At 36.2% G+C, this 17,316-nt stretch overlaps 1 protein-coding gene across 1 annotated transcript; it reads left to right on the forward strand.

Annotated features, from left to right (window-relative positions):
• The first annotated feature begins 4,328 nt into the window (after positions 1 to 4,328).
• Positions 4,329 to 4,658, forward strand: LOC107766549 (uncharacterized). Its single transcript, XM_016585345.1, has one exon. The coding sequence runs from the start codon at positions 4,329 to 4,331 to the stop codon at positions 4,656 to 4,658; it is 330 nt and encodes a 109-aa protein (XP_016440831.1).
• Positions 4,659 to 17,316: the final 12,658 nt, after the last annotated feature.

Here is a 17,316-nt window from a genome sequence, read left to right on the forward strand (position 1 = left end):
TAGAGTGTTGTTGAGTCTGTTCTTCTAAGCTTGGTTCCAATGTTGGACAACTTTATTTTTCGTGTTCAACCAATTCTTATTCCCAATGGAGATGGTGTTACCTAATTTCTTTGGGTTGTTGAACTTTAGAGGATCTTTGCTTTGTCAGGCTAATTTTCTACGACTTAAAACTCATGAGGACGTGGTGCTTTTTATCAAGAATCGTTTGAAGGAGGCATCTGTTTGCCAAGAAGACGCAAAAGGTGGATGTGTGGCTTATATATCCTCTCATGAAAGGTATATAAATGTGACATGTCTTTTTTATTTAATTGTTTCTAGTTTAAGCATTTTTACCTAGAAATTTTGTGGTGATGAATTTTTCTTGTAGACAACTTAAAGAACTAAAAAGTGCAAGTAAGAGCATTATTTTCTCTCTTATTTTTGATCCGTTTTTAGGTCACCATGTGGTAAAATTTTGTGTCATGGATAAGATTAATAGATGAATGCTTTTAAAGTTTTTGTTATTATCTTAGCTTTCTTGCTTGAGTTTGTTGCTCTCTATATGATGACTTTGTTTGAGTTGGTGCAGAAAATAGGTTTGTCTTGTTGAATGTTATTTTTAGACCTGGAACATTTAATAAGGTTTACCTTGTTCTTTAGTCTTTCGTATTGTGCATGAATGTGTTTTGTTGGTTGATGTCTTTTGCAACAATAGCATATTTGTCTTTGCTTATATTATTTTGGTTTCGTTATGTTTGTATAATGTGTTCTTCAAGCCTTCTTTCTTAGATCTCAACATTTATAAATATGTTGCTACTTTTTCCCTGTTCAGCCTGTCACATTCTTGCTGGAGGCTGGCATTCATAGCATTAAAGATTTTGTGTTTTACGTTACATATGAAACAAATAATGGTATGGTTACCATTCGAGAGTCAAAGAGCTTTAGGTGTGCTCTCTGCATTGGGCAAGATTATGCTACAGTTAGGTATGTATAAAAATATATTTGTGGTCTCTAATTTTTTATGGTTAGATTGGTTGTATTTTAAGTTCCCATTTTATTGATTGCAGATGCTCTTTGACTTTTGAAGTAGTTGATGCTAGCAAGGAAATGATATTATTAACTGTTTTTGACCAACAAGTTGGGAGAATCTTTACGTATCCCGTTGAGGATGTTTTCCATCGTATTCTGAGTCTTTACGCAGAAGTAAGAATTGACTAATTATTTTGTCTGTGTATAATGTGTTAATAGTATATTAAGGTTAGTTTACTTTTGTTGTAGAGTGGTGCGGAGTCTCTTCTTCCAAGTGGTTCTCCCAAGCTTGGTTCCAATGTTGGGAAGCTTTGTTTTTTGTGTTCAACCAATTCTGATTCCCAATGGAGATGATGTTACCTAATTTATACGGGTTGTTGTACTTTGGAGGACCTTTGCATTGTAAGGCTAATTTTCTAGGACTTCAACCTCATGAGGACGAGATGCTTTTTATCAAGAATCGTTTGAAGGAGACATCTGTTTGCCAAGAAGACCGAAAATGTGAATGTGGGGTTTATATAGCCTTTCTTGAAAGGTATATAAATGTGACCTGTCTTTTTTATTTAATTATTTCTGATTTAAGCATTTTTACCTAGAAAATTTGTGGTGATCAATTTTTCTTATAGGAAACTTGAAGAACTAAAAATTGCAACTAAGAGCACTATTTTCTCTTTGGTTTCTGATACGTTTTTGGATCACCATGAAGTAAAAATTTGTGTCATGGATAAGAGTAATAGATGAATACTTTCAAAGTTTTTGTTATTATCTTAGCTTTCTTGCTTTAGTTTATTGCTCTCTGTCTAATGTCTTTGTTTGAGTTAGTGCAGAAAATAAGTTTGTGTTGTTGAATGTTATTTTTGGGTCTGAAATATTTAATAAGGTTTACCTTGTTGTTTAGTCTTTTGTATTGTGCATGAATATGTTTTGTTGGTTGATGTCTTTTGCAACAATTGCATATGTGTCTTTGCTTATATTTTTTTAGTTTCGTTATATTTGTGTGGTGTGTTCTTCAAGCCTTCTTTCTTAGATCTCAACGTTTATGAATATGTTGCTGCTTTTTTCCCGTTCAGCCTGTCGCATTCTTACTAGAGGCTGACATTCATAGCATTAAGGCTTGTGTGTTTTACGCTACATGTGAAACAAGTAATGGTATTGTTACCATTCGAGAGTCGAAGAGCTTTAGGTGTCCTCTCTGCATTGGGCAAGATTATGCTACAGTTAGGTATGTATAAAAATATATTTGTGGTCTCTGATTTTTGTGGTTAGATTGGTTGTATTTTAAGTTCTCATTTTATTGATTGCAGATGCTCTTTGACTTTTGAAGTAGTTGATGCTAGCAAAGAAATTGTATTATTAACTACTTTTGACCAACAAGTTATAAAAATCTTTAAGTATCCCGTTAAGGATGTTTTCCCTCGTATTCTGAGCCTCTACATAGAAGTAAGAATCGACTAATTATTTTGTTTGTGTATAATATGTTAATAGTAGACTAAGGTTAGTTTACTTTTATTGTACATTGTTGGAGAGTCTGTTCTTTCAAGCTTGGTTCCAATGTTAGGCAACTTTGTTTTTCGTGTTCAACCAATTCGGATTCCCAATGGAGATGATGTTACCTAATTTATAAGGGTTGTTATACTTTGGAGGACCTTTGCTTTGTGAGGCTAATTTTCTACGACTTTAAACTCATGAGGGCATGATGCTTTTTATCAAGAATCGTTTGAATGACGCATCTGTTTGCCAAGAAGACCGAAAAGGTGGATGTGGTGCTTATATAGCCTCTCTTGAAATGCAATAACTTCTATTACTACTACTATTAATTAAAGGCAATTTATTATTAGATCCCTAGATATTATATATATACATATATGTAGGATGCATGCAGTGAAATGAAAGGTGGTCAGTATAGTCACAGCTAATTACTGAAAAAATGGAGGCAGAAGCTATAATTACTCATATTTGATCTCCATATCTTCTTCCTCCTCATTACTCCCTGAAAAAGGAAAGAACATATATATAATATAACCCTTTGAATGACAAGTACGTGTTAGAACAAGCCCATAAATCCACTAGCTACCTATATTTGTTTTAACACTATATATGAACTTTTCCTTATATCAATGGACTTAATTATAATGTTCTTAAACGTAGAAAATTAACTTTATAAAATATAAAGATATCCTTTAACAATACCGGCTTGCTCTCTCTCTCTCTCCCTCTATAACTTTGTTAAATTTTGTTTAATTGGTTGCACCTCTTTTCTAAAATCTGCAATCTACAACTGCCACCAGAAGATCCCTTAGCAAAAAATATATACTCTCCCCATCCTTTCTTAGTTGTCATGTTTCCCTATTTAATTTGACTAATCTTAGAAACAAAATTGGATTAGATCAATTTAATATTTTAATATTAAAATTAAAATATTTAAAAAAAATCACTCTCTATCTTTATAAGGTAGGGGTAGGGTCTGCGTAAACATTATCCTCACAGATCCCACTTATAGAATTACACTGGCTTGTTGTTGTATATTTAAAAATTATATAAAAAGTACTATGTGTTACATTTCTTTTTCATGTTAATATAACGGATAATATATTTTAAAATATTGGTCAAATTCTATTCAGTTTGAATCGAGATATGAAACGTAGGACGGAGGGAGTATCGATAATGGAGTAATTAAGAAATAAAGCATTCTTAGCTTAAGGATTGAAGCGATCTCAACAAAGTAATAGATAAAGGATCCAATTTCATTTGCTGAAGCATTTTCGTATTATATTATCTTTTGAGTAACTAGCTTAGCTGTTCTTTTGAATTTCTTTCTTCACCTCTATTATTGATCCGAGAAAGTATTTGAAAATGATACTAATAATTAATCAACAAGTTTCTTGACATGTTTCTTTAAACTAGCATGAACTTACAACACTCAATCAATCAATATTAATTAAGTTACTCTAACTTGTTATTTAAGTACTCAACTAGGTATAACAATCATTGAATCTGTTTCCAACATTACGCAATTAAATAGAATTTAATACTGTAGTCATTTCTTCTATAGAAAGTGACTGATAACAATTTTCTATAAATAAAATGTCCTTACATTACCAATATCATTAATCATTGATATGTGGCAGGTAACAATATTACTAATTCTAAATAGCACAACATAATTTTTTTTTTTCTTCCTTTTGAGTATCGTACGGGATTCCAATTGTTCAAAATAATAATATAATATTATATATCCTGGAATTTATTGCTTAAATTAATGATACATTCGTCTATTTAATCTCAACCATGATCATTCCATATGCTCAAATTTTCAAAAAATGGCCACTTTGAGCCGATTTTTCCAATCTGCATGCACTCTAGTTTTAGGATATGGGAACCAAATTTCAAGTCAAGAAACTGAGAAAATACAGAAGATTAAGATGAAAAAAGAAGACGATCATAGTGAAGTTTGTGCTTCATCTTCATTGTCAGAAGGATTTCAGATGCCACTTCATTATCCACGTTACAAGAAGGGAGATTATGAGAAGATGGAAGAATGGAAATTAGACATTCTTCTCAAGCAATATGGTTTCTTGAATTTTAATGGGACTTTGGACGAGAAAAGAACATTTGCTATGGGTGCATTTTTATGGCCTGATCAATTTTGAATATGCCTTTCTTGGTCGAACCAATTCAACCAACGACTTCCGACAAATCTTTTTAAAATACAGTTTCTCCACTTCTCAAGTTATCTATCTATCTATCTATTATATGGAAAAACTACTATAATGAACTTCTATCCGAGGAATTATGTTTCCTTTTCTCTTTTAACTTTTCGTAGATTGATAAAATATGCTTGTCATCGTCGAATATAAGGAGAATCGTAGGAGAGGAAGAAAGTTACTTTTGTATATATTAGTATGTGCACCATAGTAGTGAACTTTATAAGTTATGAATTTCAAGATACTGTAATGGAAATCTTCACTCTTGAAGCATCCAGGCCGAAAAAGTTATAATTCGTACAAAATTTGTTCGTGTTTAATTTAATGAGAATTAGTCGTACATGTTTAAAAATACAAACCATACATTAGATAAAGTAATATCAAATTCTTTAGCCCCATATCTCTATTGATTTTATTTTATTTTATTTTTTGTGAGTATGGAGGAGGGTAACAAAAGCCCCCTCTCTAATGAACATGGCTCTTAATTATGCTCCTAATGTTTGTTAATTATAACAGAGAAACTCCTTGAACTGATGTATTTCGATTAATTAGATCTATTGCCGAATATAAGTTATGATCATGAGTAATTATTGTGAAGATAATTTGACTTTTCAAAACAAAACTTTTCTACTCGCTGCAAATCTTTGACTTTGAGGCAGGATTTTGTCAAATAGTCACACTGCGTAGGTTGAAACAACCCAAAGTTGCTTTTAACGAAAGGCTGATATGTACGTACTACACATTTATTCCCTTTTCTAAAAAATCCCTACAAAATTTCCTAAAAAAAAACAAAACTTAATCCCAGAGCCATATTAGGCCTTGGGCCGTTTAATGTGTACACGGGTGAAATTAAAACAATAATCATATTTACAAGTGATAATTGAAAAATAGTCACATTTTCAAAAGTAATCAAAATTTAGTCATTTTTCATGTAAAAATAAATCTGAAATACTGTTCAAAATCCGAAAAATACTCCAACATAATATACTGGAGTTCCAGTATAATAAACTGGACTTCCAGCAAATATACTGGTCCAACATAATATGCTGGAAGTTCATACACAGGTGCTCCAATGTCCAGTATATTATGCTGGAACTTTCCGTGTGTTGGAGTTCCAGCATAATATGTTAGAAGTTCATACACAGATGTATCAATCTCCAGTATATTATGCTGGAACTTTCCGTGTTGCAGCAAAATAGTGGCTATTTTTCAATGAGTTTGCAAACGCTAGCTATTTTTCAATTACCATTCCAAAAATTAGCTAGCCCGTGCTATTTGCCAACTCGCACTTCAAAATGCTATAACAAAGAGCCTCCTAAGACGGTCCAAGCCCTATTGTATGAACTAGATTTATTTTTTGGAGAATTAAAATAAATAACTGCTCAGAGTAATATGGTCACCGAACGTTTAAAATATGTGTAATTTATGTATAATAATATACGTATAACTTATGTGTATCAGTTAGGAAAAATGAACAATAATTTTGATGGACTATTTACGTAAAGATCCCAATTTTGTACACATTGGCCAAGGTGTAAGTTGTGACCACTGATTTTAATTAAGCTCATCACCAACACCTAAGTTCAGTTCAGGTTCGCCAAATGGTGTTCAATCTCACATCTCTTTCACCAACCTCATTCAAGACTTCTTAGTTTCATCTTTTTCCTATTCAACTACTTATAGGAATTTATTTGCCAAATACTTAATACTTATTTACTCCATCTTATTTTTTTGAAGGATCATTCAGTTACTTATTAAATGGTTGATGAAACAGTGACTTTTGTTCCCTCTTTTTTGCTTAAGGAAGCCTCTCGGTAGTGAAACCATGAATTCTAATCACATAATTCAAAGAAAAACAAGAATATAACAGTTGAGATTTGAATTTGTAATTTAAAATAATTCTTGAACTAATTTAACTCTACACTAATTAAAAGTTTGCAACGAATAAGATTCAATTGGACCCCCTTCTATATATTCATCTCCACCACTACAAGAAGTAGTATTTTTTTTTAAAAAGTTGGAAATGAAATATTTCATTTGGTATAGCCTATAGTTCGATCTAGGAAAGCAAATTAACACCCAAAAAATAAAACAAAGACATAGTGTGTTATGACATTCTACATGAATAATATTCTATCATAGTAGCAAGATAAAAAATACTATAAGATGCATTTGTAACATTTTCTTCATTACTAAAAAGGAAAAAAAGGAAAAAGAAATTGAAGGGCAAATGATCTTAATGCATGATTTTGACCGACCGAAGAAAAAAAGAACTTTAAATTCCATGTTGAGGAAAAGCCAATTTGAGTTATTTTTTTAGTTTTAAACTTTTAGCTATACTCTTTTTGATCCATGATAAGTGACTTTTTAGCCTTTAGCACACCTCTTTAAAACACGAACTTCAAGAGAAAAAAATGTGCATTCACTAAATTACCTTTAATTAAAATTTGCATATTGTTACCTTGACGTATTGGAATTAAAATTTGCATATTGTTACATTTACATATGTAAATAAGAAAAAATTTTGAAAAAATAAAATTAATTCTTCTTGATTATGTAAATTGACACTTATTTTGGACCAAAATAAAAAGGCAAAAAAATCACTTATTATATTCCGGAGCGAGTACTTTTGAATTTGTTTTTTTCTTTGTGGCCTTCTCCGTTTTTTAAGCTTTGTTTCTAGAAGTCCACTTCTTCTTTTGATTAACTTCACTTCTGAAATGGATCCCAAAGTAAGCAACAACCTTAGTTAATGATGTGCTTTGTTTTTTTAGTATCTAAGGTTAGGATAATTATTGTTTGACCAAAAAATATAGATCTTGGTTCAAATAATTAAACTTATATAAATGAAGGTTAATTTTAGCTAACAATAATATCCTTGAGATGGAATTCTCAAAAGTACACTAAATATTATGGAGATATATTTGGGTGATGACGAAGTATTCCAAAAATCAAAGATAATAATGTAGCGTTCAATATTAATGTATACCAATAAATGACATTTAAGTAAATAGAATAAATGAGGCACCAAGAAAGGATGAAATCAGTGAATGTTCCTTCTGATAATGGTGAATGATGGACAATCCTTTGAATATTTGAGTTATTCTCGGATCTAGTGGAAAAGTTTAGACAAGAATCTTAGTGAAAATGTGATGTTTGTATATTTGTAACGAGATCCGATTCTCTTTCTCAAGTCCAAGTATATTTTTGCAAATGAATATTGCATGTCCCTTATCATTGTGTCTATTTCTATTTATAGGGAACATGTTCCCAAAAACCCTAATAGTACAAGTGTAGAGAATATTCACTAGAATATTTTGATTTGTATCCTATCTCGAAACTAGTCGTTACTGCTCTGTTAAGGGTGCCCGACCTCGGCCTCGATGACAATTCCTCGACTTCAGACTTGCTGACTCTTCGACTGCGGCACTCGCTGATAATTAGATTACTTCGATGCATGGCATCCAAGGGATATTTTACTAATACCATTTTGACTAAAGATGAATTTTGACCCATACAATTATAAGCTTGATGTTTAAATTAATTCACTGATTCGTGATTTAATTTTTTTTTGAATGATATGAAAATGAGAGAGAATCACACCGTATTCATATCAATTCGAAACCTTAATATTGCCTCTAAAACTTCTTAATCCGCCTATATTTATTTCCTAAAGTAAAATGTCAAAAAAAAAAAAAAAAAAAAAGTAAAATGTCAAGGGAAGTAGTTATTTGACTTGTTCTCATAAATCAGTATAGTTTAACCAATTATAACAAATCGATTACTTACTATTTATTTCAAATTACTAATTAAAAGTAATAAAGTTACCTAATTATTACTTGCATTTTTAGAGCATTGGCACACACAACTTATGTCTCTATTTCTGCTGCCACTCCATGTGTCATATCAGATCGCAGGTAAGCTAGTTGTTTTTCTTTATAATTATCTTGAGCATTTTGGTTAATTTATTAAGTAAAATAATGAATTATATATGCCTATATTATGGGAATAATAAATATATATAAAACATAAAACAAAAATTTATATATTAGTGGATCTTATTGAATGCTAGTCATTACTATATATATATAGAGGGATTATAATTGTCTAACTGTCCACTTCACAGAGTATTTAATGACCAAGTCCAGGAATGTTTTCAAGTAGTAATTGAATTGAAGTACTACTAAGTATTGTTGTAAATATCAACTCAGCCGTAGGGTTCATTATTCGATGTGACTTAATAGTTACTCCCTTTTCTGACTCCAACTCCTACTTTAATAGGAGTTTATGAATTTTTCACCGCGTTTGAGAAGCAAACCGACTAGTTTTCTACGATAAAATATCAAGTGATCGAAAGGCATTTAAAACCATTAAAGTATTTGTATATTTCTCCGAGGTCTATCGGAAATAGATACGGATAAGGTCTACTTATACATTATATTTTTTCGACCTTACTTGTAAGATTATACTAGTGTATACGATCGAAATTGGGCATGTCAGATTTCAAAGGCACTAGGAGCTGCCTCGAGAGTAAGTTCGTAATAGACCAGGCTCGAGCTCAATGGCAGAGTATGGAGCATGAAAATCGAAGTGCTTGCTGAAGATCGAGACTGAGCATGACCGACTTCGAGTAAGGCATAATAACGGAATGACGAAATATTAGCAACCGACCGAAGATCTCGGCGGAAATCCCAGAACAGATCGAATCAAACGGTTATTGAGGCCAATCATGGGATTTGTTTTCGTTATTAGAATTGTACCTTATTTAGGATTCCTCTAATATATAAAGAGGGACCCCATTCATTTATAGGGGGATGGATTCACTGAAAAACATATACAAAAACGTTACTCTCTATTTCACCTACTATCTATTACTGTTCATCTTTGTTTATTTTCTGTTCTTTACTGTTCTTCTTACCCAACCTCGACACCATCCCGAATCGAGGTCGGAAGCACTGCCAGAATACTGGTTTGATTTATTTTACTATTCAGATTATCTATTCAATTCCTTGTTTACCAATTGATATTGGATTAAATCATGTATCCTTAAAACCACTAAATAAGTTTAATTGTTACTCGAATTTTAGGGTAAACAGATTGGCGCCCACCGTGGGGCTAAGGATAATAGTGATTTTTCAGTACTGATTCTGGTGACACACACTATTTTATGAAAGTTCTTGTCAAGTATCTTTGCTTTCAGGTTAAAACATGTCAAACTCACAAAACAAATCCACACGCGGTGACAATGGCCTCGGATTCCATGGAGAAAACGAAAATGTGATTGCTCCAAGAATCGAAGTACCACAGGCTACTCACGGGGGAGCACCGATCGCCAACCTCATCGATGTCAATTCGCACATTACTCTAAATACGGACCTAGGCGCAGATCTCAATAGGAGTGTACGCAGAGAAGGCCGATCTAGTGGCCAAAGAACACATAGCAGAGGAGACGAGGGAGTCAGTCTCCAAGCAATATTTGAGATGCTTCAGGCTCAGCAAGCCGCTATTGCTCAGTTACAAAATCAACATAGAGCTCAGAATAGGGTTGAGTCGGAAATTACTCGTCGTACCGAGCCAGTACTGGAGAGGCCGAATGGTAACGAATCGGGGACTGCTCCTGTGATAATTAAAATACTGGGGGAGCTCACCAAAAGAATTGAATTTGGAGAGAAGAGAATCGAAGCCAACGATAAAAAAATGGAGATATACAACTCTCGAGTTGATCAGATACCCGGGGCATCGCCAATCTTGAAAGGAATGGATTCCAAGAAGTTTATACAAAACCTTTTCCTCCAAGTGCGGCTCCGAAGTCTATTCCAAAGAAATTTCGTATGCGAGACATACTCAAATATAATGGTACCACCGATCCCAATGAGCATGTTACTTCATATACATGTGCCATCAAGGATAACGATTTAGAGGATGATGAAATCGAATCTGTTCTGTTGAAAAAATTCTAAGAGACCCTTTCGAATGGAGCAATGATTTGGTATCACAACCTGCCATCAAATTCCATCGACTCATTTGCCATGTTAGCAGATTCTTTCGTAAAGACATATGCCGGGGCCATAAAGGTCGCAACGAGGAAATCGGGCCTTTTCAAGGTAAGACAAAGGGATAATGAAATGTTAAGTGAGTTTGTATCCCGATTTCAAATGGAACACATATAGTTTCCACCAGTCACAGGTGATTGGGCCGTCCAAACTTTCACCCAAGGGTTGAATGAGCGGAGTTCGGTAGCATCACGTCAGTTGAAACAAAATTTGATCGAATATCCAGTTGTAACTTGGGCAGATGTGCATAATCGATACCAATCAAAGATAAAGGTCAAGGACGATCAATTGGGAGCTCATTCCGGTTTAGCACATCCAAACAGGTCGGCAGTTAAAAATCAGAGGAACATCGACAGGGAGCCAAGGTCAAACAGATACCGATATAAACCATATACCGCAGATCGAAGAAACATTAAGGATAATGGTTTGGGACGCAATTCCGCCCGGAACGATCGGAGAAGTGATCGAGGACAGAATTCTCGGGAACTTATGAGCAAGAGTGGTTTTGACAAGTACGTCGATCCCACAGATGCATCTCGGTTATCGGAATATAACTTTAGCATTGATACATTAGGCATTGTATCGGCAATCGGAAAGATCAAAGATACTGGGTGGCCTAGATCCATACAAACTTATCCTTCTCAAAGAAACCCAAATTTGATATGCAAGTATCATGGCACACATGGTCACAAAACCGAGGATTCCATGCAATTAAGGGAGGAGGTAACCCATCTATTCAATGAGGGCCACCTTCGAGAGTTCCTCAGCAATCAAGCCAGGAATCATTTCAGAGAAAGAGACGCCAACAGGAAAAATGAACAGGAGGAACCCCAACATGTCATTCATATGATCGTCGGTGGGGTCGACATTCAACAGGGACCAATATTCAAACGCACTAAGGTATCAATCACTAGGGAAAAACAAACCCAAGATTATGTGCCTGAAAGCACTTTATCATTCAATGGCGAAGAAGCAGAAGGCGTTTCTCAGCCCCACAATGACGCTCTGGTAATTTCTATCTTATTAAATAAAGTTCAAGTTAAGTGTGTTTTAGTGGATCCAGGTAGCTCGATGAATATCATCCGATCGAAGGTCGTGGAGCAGCTCGACCTACAAAATCAAATCGTACCCGCAGCTCGGGTCCTAAACGGCTTCAATATGGCTAGTGAAACAATTAAAGGGGAGATTATTCTACTGGTGAACATGGCTGGAACCATTCAAGATACTAAGTTCCACGTGATCGAGGGCGACATGAGGTACAATGCCCTACTCGGAAGGCCTTGGATACACAATATGAGAGCAGTCCCTTCGACACTCCACCAAATGATAAAATTTCTGACATCGGACGGTGTAAAAATAGTATACGGGGAGCAGCATGCTGCAAATGAAATATTTGCGGTCGATGAGGTAACACCGATATCAATATTATCAGCCTCGGAAAGGTCGAACATCAAAGATAAACAGGAAGTCAAATAGCAATCACAGCCACCAGCCTCGACCGAATCGGGGAAGCTGGAGATAGAAGAAGAAGAAGAGGATTTTCTGACCCCTCGAACTTTTGTTGTTCCCGAAGATACTAACGCCACCAAATCAACGGTTGAAGAGCTAAAACAGGTTGTATTGATCGAGCACCTGCCCGAGCGAAAGGTATACTTGGGAACGGGATTAACCCCCGAACTTAGGAAAAAAATTATTCAATTTCTTGTTGATAACATAGATTATTTTTCATGGTCCCATTTAGACATGACAGGGATTCCACCGAAGGTAACGACACATCGGCTAAGCCTGGACCCTAGATTCAAACCGGTGAAGTAAAAGAAAAGACCCCAGTCCGAAGTAAAGCACGCATTCATAAAGGACGAGGTAACTAAACTTCTCAAAATAGGATCAATTCGGGAGGTGAAATATCCCGAATGGTTAGCCAATGTAGTTGTAGTCCCTAAAAAAGGGATAAACTTAGAATGTGTGTATATTATGAGGATTTAAACATAGCGTGCCCAAAGATTCTTTTCCACTGCCTAACATCGATCGCATGATTGATGCCACGGCCGGCCACGATATCCTTACTTTTCTCGATGCCTATTTCGGGTACAATCAAATCCAAATAAACCCGGAAGACCAAGAAAAGACTTCATTTATCACCAAGTATGGAATATATTGTTATAATATAATGCCCTTCGGGCTAAATAATGCAGGAGCTACTTACCAACGCCCGGTGAATAAAATGTTTGAAGAACAAATAGGTAAATCAATGGAGGTTTATATTGATGACATGCTAGTTAAGTCCCTGCGCGCAGAGGACCATTTGGCTCATTTGCAGGAAACGTTCGAGATTTTAAGGAAATACAACATGAAGCTCAACCCCGAGAAATGTGCTTTCGGGGTTGGTTCAGGCAAGTTCCTTAGCTTCATGGTATCAAATCGGGGAATCAAGATCAACCCCGATAAAATCAAGGCCATCGAAGACATCGACGTCGTGGATAGTGTAAAAGCAGTACAGAGGCTAACTGGGAGAATAGCTGCCTTAGGACGATTCATTTCGAGGTCATCGGATCGAAGCTACAAATTTTTCTCTTTACTAAAAAAGAAGAACGATTTCGCCTCGACCCCAAAATGCCAACAGGCATTGGAAAAGTTGAAGCGATACCTATCGAGCCCACCACTGTTTCACACTCCAAAGGCAGATGAAAAGCTTTACTTGTACTTGGTAATATTGGAAATCACGGTAAGTGGTGTCTTAGTTCGAGAAGAGCAGGGTACGCAATTTCCCGTTTATTATGTAAGTTGAACCTTAGGAGAAGTAGAAACTAGACATCCACACTTAGAAAAATTATCACTTGCACTGATAAGCGCCTCTAGAAAGTTAAGACCATACTTTCAATGTCACTTAGTATGCGCATTAACCACTTACCCACTTCGTAATATTTTGCACAAGCCCGAACTGTCGGGCCGATTAGCCAAATGGGTCGTTGAACTTAGTGGATACGACATCGAATATCAACCTCGGACGGCCATCAAGTTCAAATTTTAGCGGACTTCATGGCCGATTTCACGCCAACCCTCGTACCCGAAGTTGAAAAGGAACTCTTGTTAAAATCGGGTACGTCATCGGGGGTATGAACCTTTTTCACAGACAGTACTTCAAATGTGAAGGGGTCCGGGCTACGCATTGTTTTGAAGCCGCCTACGAGTAGCACTATTAGGCAATCTATCAAAACTTCTAGGTTGACTAACAATGAGTCCGAGTACGAGGCCATAATTGTGGGTCTCGGTCTAGCTAAAATCTTGGGGGCAGAAATCATTGAAGCCAAGTGTGACTCTTTACTGGTGGTGAACCAAGTAAACAAAACCTTCAAAGTTCGAGAGGATAGAATACAAAGGTATTTGGACAAGCTGCAGGTAACTTTGCACCATTTCAAGGAATGGACTATACAACATGTACCTCGAGAACAAAACGGTGAGGCCGATGCACTTGCAAACTTGGGGTCATCGGTCGAGGAAGATGAGATCAGCTTGGGGACTGTCGTTCAACTCTCAAAATCTGTGATCGAGGAAGGTCATGCCGAGATAAACTATACAAGCTTAACCTGGGATTGGAGGAATAAATATATTGAATACTTGAAGAATGGAAAGCTCCCATCGAACCCTAAAGAGTCAAGAACCCTACGATGGACCATTGGCAGTGAGCTTAGGACCAGGAGGCACCGATTATGTTTTACGAGAGGTCCATAAAGGCACTTGTGGGAACCACTCCGGCGCCGAATCACTGATTCACAAAATCATTAGAGCAGGATACTACTGGGATAGCATGAAAAAAGATACTAAGAAGTTTGTTAGAAAATATGATAAATGTCAAAGATTTGCATCGATGATCCATCAGCCCGGAGAACAACTTCATTCAGTCTTATCCTCATGGACATTCATGAAATGGAGGATGAATATCGTCGGATTTCTTCTATCGGTCCTAGGTAAAGCTAAGTTCATTTTATTTATGACTGACTATTTCTCTAAATGGGTTGAAGCACAGGCGTTCGAGAAAATGAGAGAAAAAGAGGTTATAGACTTCATTTAGGATCACACCGTGTGTCGATTTGGGATACCCGCAAAAATAGTATGTGGCAATGGTAAACAATTTATCGACAGTAAAGTGACGAAATTTCTCGAAGACCATAAGATAAAAAGGATATTGTCAATACCGTATCACCCTAGTGGGAATGGACAGGCCGAATCGACGAACAAGACTATCATCCAAAACCTTAAGAAGAAAAGGTTGAACGAAGCTAAAAGGAAGTGGAGAGAAATTCTACCCTAAGTCCTTTGGTCATATCGAACAACATCAAAGTCCAGTACAGGGGAAACTCCATTATCCTTAGTATATGGCTCCGAAGCTTTGATTCCAGTCGGAGAACCCAGCGCCAGGTTTTGACATGCAACGGAGGAATCGAACCATGAGGCGATGAATACTAGCCTCGAATTATTAGATGAAAAACGAGAAGCGACATTAGTTCGAATGGCTGCACAAAAGCAACGAATTGAAAGGTACTACAATAGAAGAACCAACCTTCGCCACTTCAGGGTTGGGAACTTAGTTCTAAGGAAGGTAACCATCAATACTCGAAATCCTAATGAAGGGAAGATCGGCCTGAATTGGGAAGGACCCCATCAAGTCCTCGATATAGTCGGAAAATGGTCTTATAAACTCGGAACGATAGACGGCGAACCACTGTCAAGCAACTGGAACATATCACTTCTCAAACGATATTATTGTTAAGGTATCACTTTCTCCCTTCTTTCATTTATATATATTCGACGCTAACTCATTGCAGGAGTTCGACCAAAGACATCGAGACCTCAGGTTTTTAAAGTACGCATTGCACTCTTTTTCCCTTAGATCGGTTTTTATACCAAATGGGTTTTTCCGGCGAGGTTTTTAACGAGGTAAAAATTATGTGCTACCTGAGGACAATTCAACAGTATCCAAGGCTTCTTTGTAATCAACCTCGAATATTGGCGCGCATCACCCTCGTATGTTGTATTCTTGAGAATAGTACTTCATGTCAAAGGGCCTCGATAGGGAAGTATTGTAATGGGCCAAATGCTCAAGTGAACCGTGTCCATATAAATTAGTCGATCCCTGATGGCAAAACATGTGCAAATGTATAAACTATTCAAAGAAGCATTCTCTCTTTATTTAAACATTTTGTATCTCGAAGAAAATCCTCTACTATACAAACCTCATGCTTATGATTGTGAGAAACGGCTTAGGAGCCAAAGTGAAATATACACTCGGGGACTACCATCGATGATAGGCATATTCGAGTTATCTAAACTCAAATTCATAAGACCTCAAAGAGGCACCCCTCGATCTATAGGTCAAGGCCACCAGTCTCGGGGATTGACATTTAAAACTAGTTTGAAATGTTATTGGGAAATAAGCCCAAGAGGCATACCCGAAGTCTACGGCCAAAATACATACCCGAAGGCTACGGCCAAACTAAAGGCTACGGCCTAAATAACGCGGCTCGGAGATGTCCGAATTCCACAATAACGATAGGCCTTCAAATTCTCTCAAAAACCGGTTAAAAAAGGATACCCTCGAAAAATAATCAAAAGGGCTTCGATAAAATCAGCCCTCGAAAAACCTTATGAGGTATCAAATTATCTTTAATACAAATGTGCTAAGGCACAAAAAACAAAAGAGTTTCAACCGACATCGGACCCTCAAAAAACCCAATGGGTAAAAAAAATACATGCTAAGGCATAAAGAAATTTTCACAAAGTCTTTTAAGTCGAAAGGGGGAAATAATAGCCATCTTTTAGAGGTTATGGGCCCAACCTAAAAGGGACTAAGGGCCAATACATTTAGAGTTTGAGATTATATTCTCACTCAACTCGGACCTAAGGGTTCCACTATTCCGAGTACAAATAAAGTTAACTTGAATTTAGCTCAAGGATTCGCCATAAAACCTTAAGGGGTATATTACTATAAGTTCAAAAACTACCCATTATTTGATAAAAAACCTAAGGGTTTGCTCTATTCTAAGTTTGAAATATACTCGAATTTAATTATAAAAATAGTGCAGTCATGGCATCGATCAAGCCATCCGAAATCTCGAACATATTATTGAGCTCGAGGACTCACCCTTGCGCGTCTAAAAAACCTAAGGGTTTATTCTAAAGTTAGAATTAGTGTTCACTCGATTACAGAGGCTGCAACAACAAAATTTTTACAAGGCAAAAGCACAAAACACGTTTGAACATAAAACTGATAAGACATTGAAAATAAGTTTTTCTATTATATATTGGTAAAAAAGGTTGTGTACAAAAGACCGATCAAGGTCTTACAAAAAGAGAAATTAAGCCCTAACTACGGCCGGTTTCGACCTCTTCTCCGGGAGCAATCGGATCTGCCTCGACTACCTTCTTCATCATCGTCTTCGTCATCGAAGGAGGCAAGTTGCATGGCTTTAGCTTCAAGCACCTTGGCTCGGGCTATCTCCCCGGAGAGGTCAAAACCTAGAGTATGGATTTCCTCGAGGGTTTCCCTCCGG

This window comes from Nicotiana tabacum, chromosome 11 (assembly GCF_000715075.1).
Source record: "Nicotiana tabacum cultivar K326 chromosome 11, ASM71507v2, whole genome shotgun sequence".
NCBI classification, from domain to species: Eukaryota; Viridiplantae; Streptophyta; class Magnoliopsida; order Solanales; family Solanaceae; genus Nicotiana; species Nicotiana tabacum.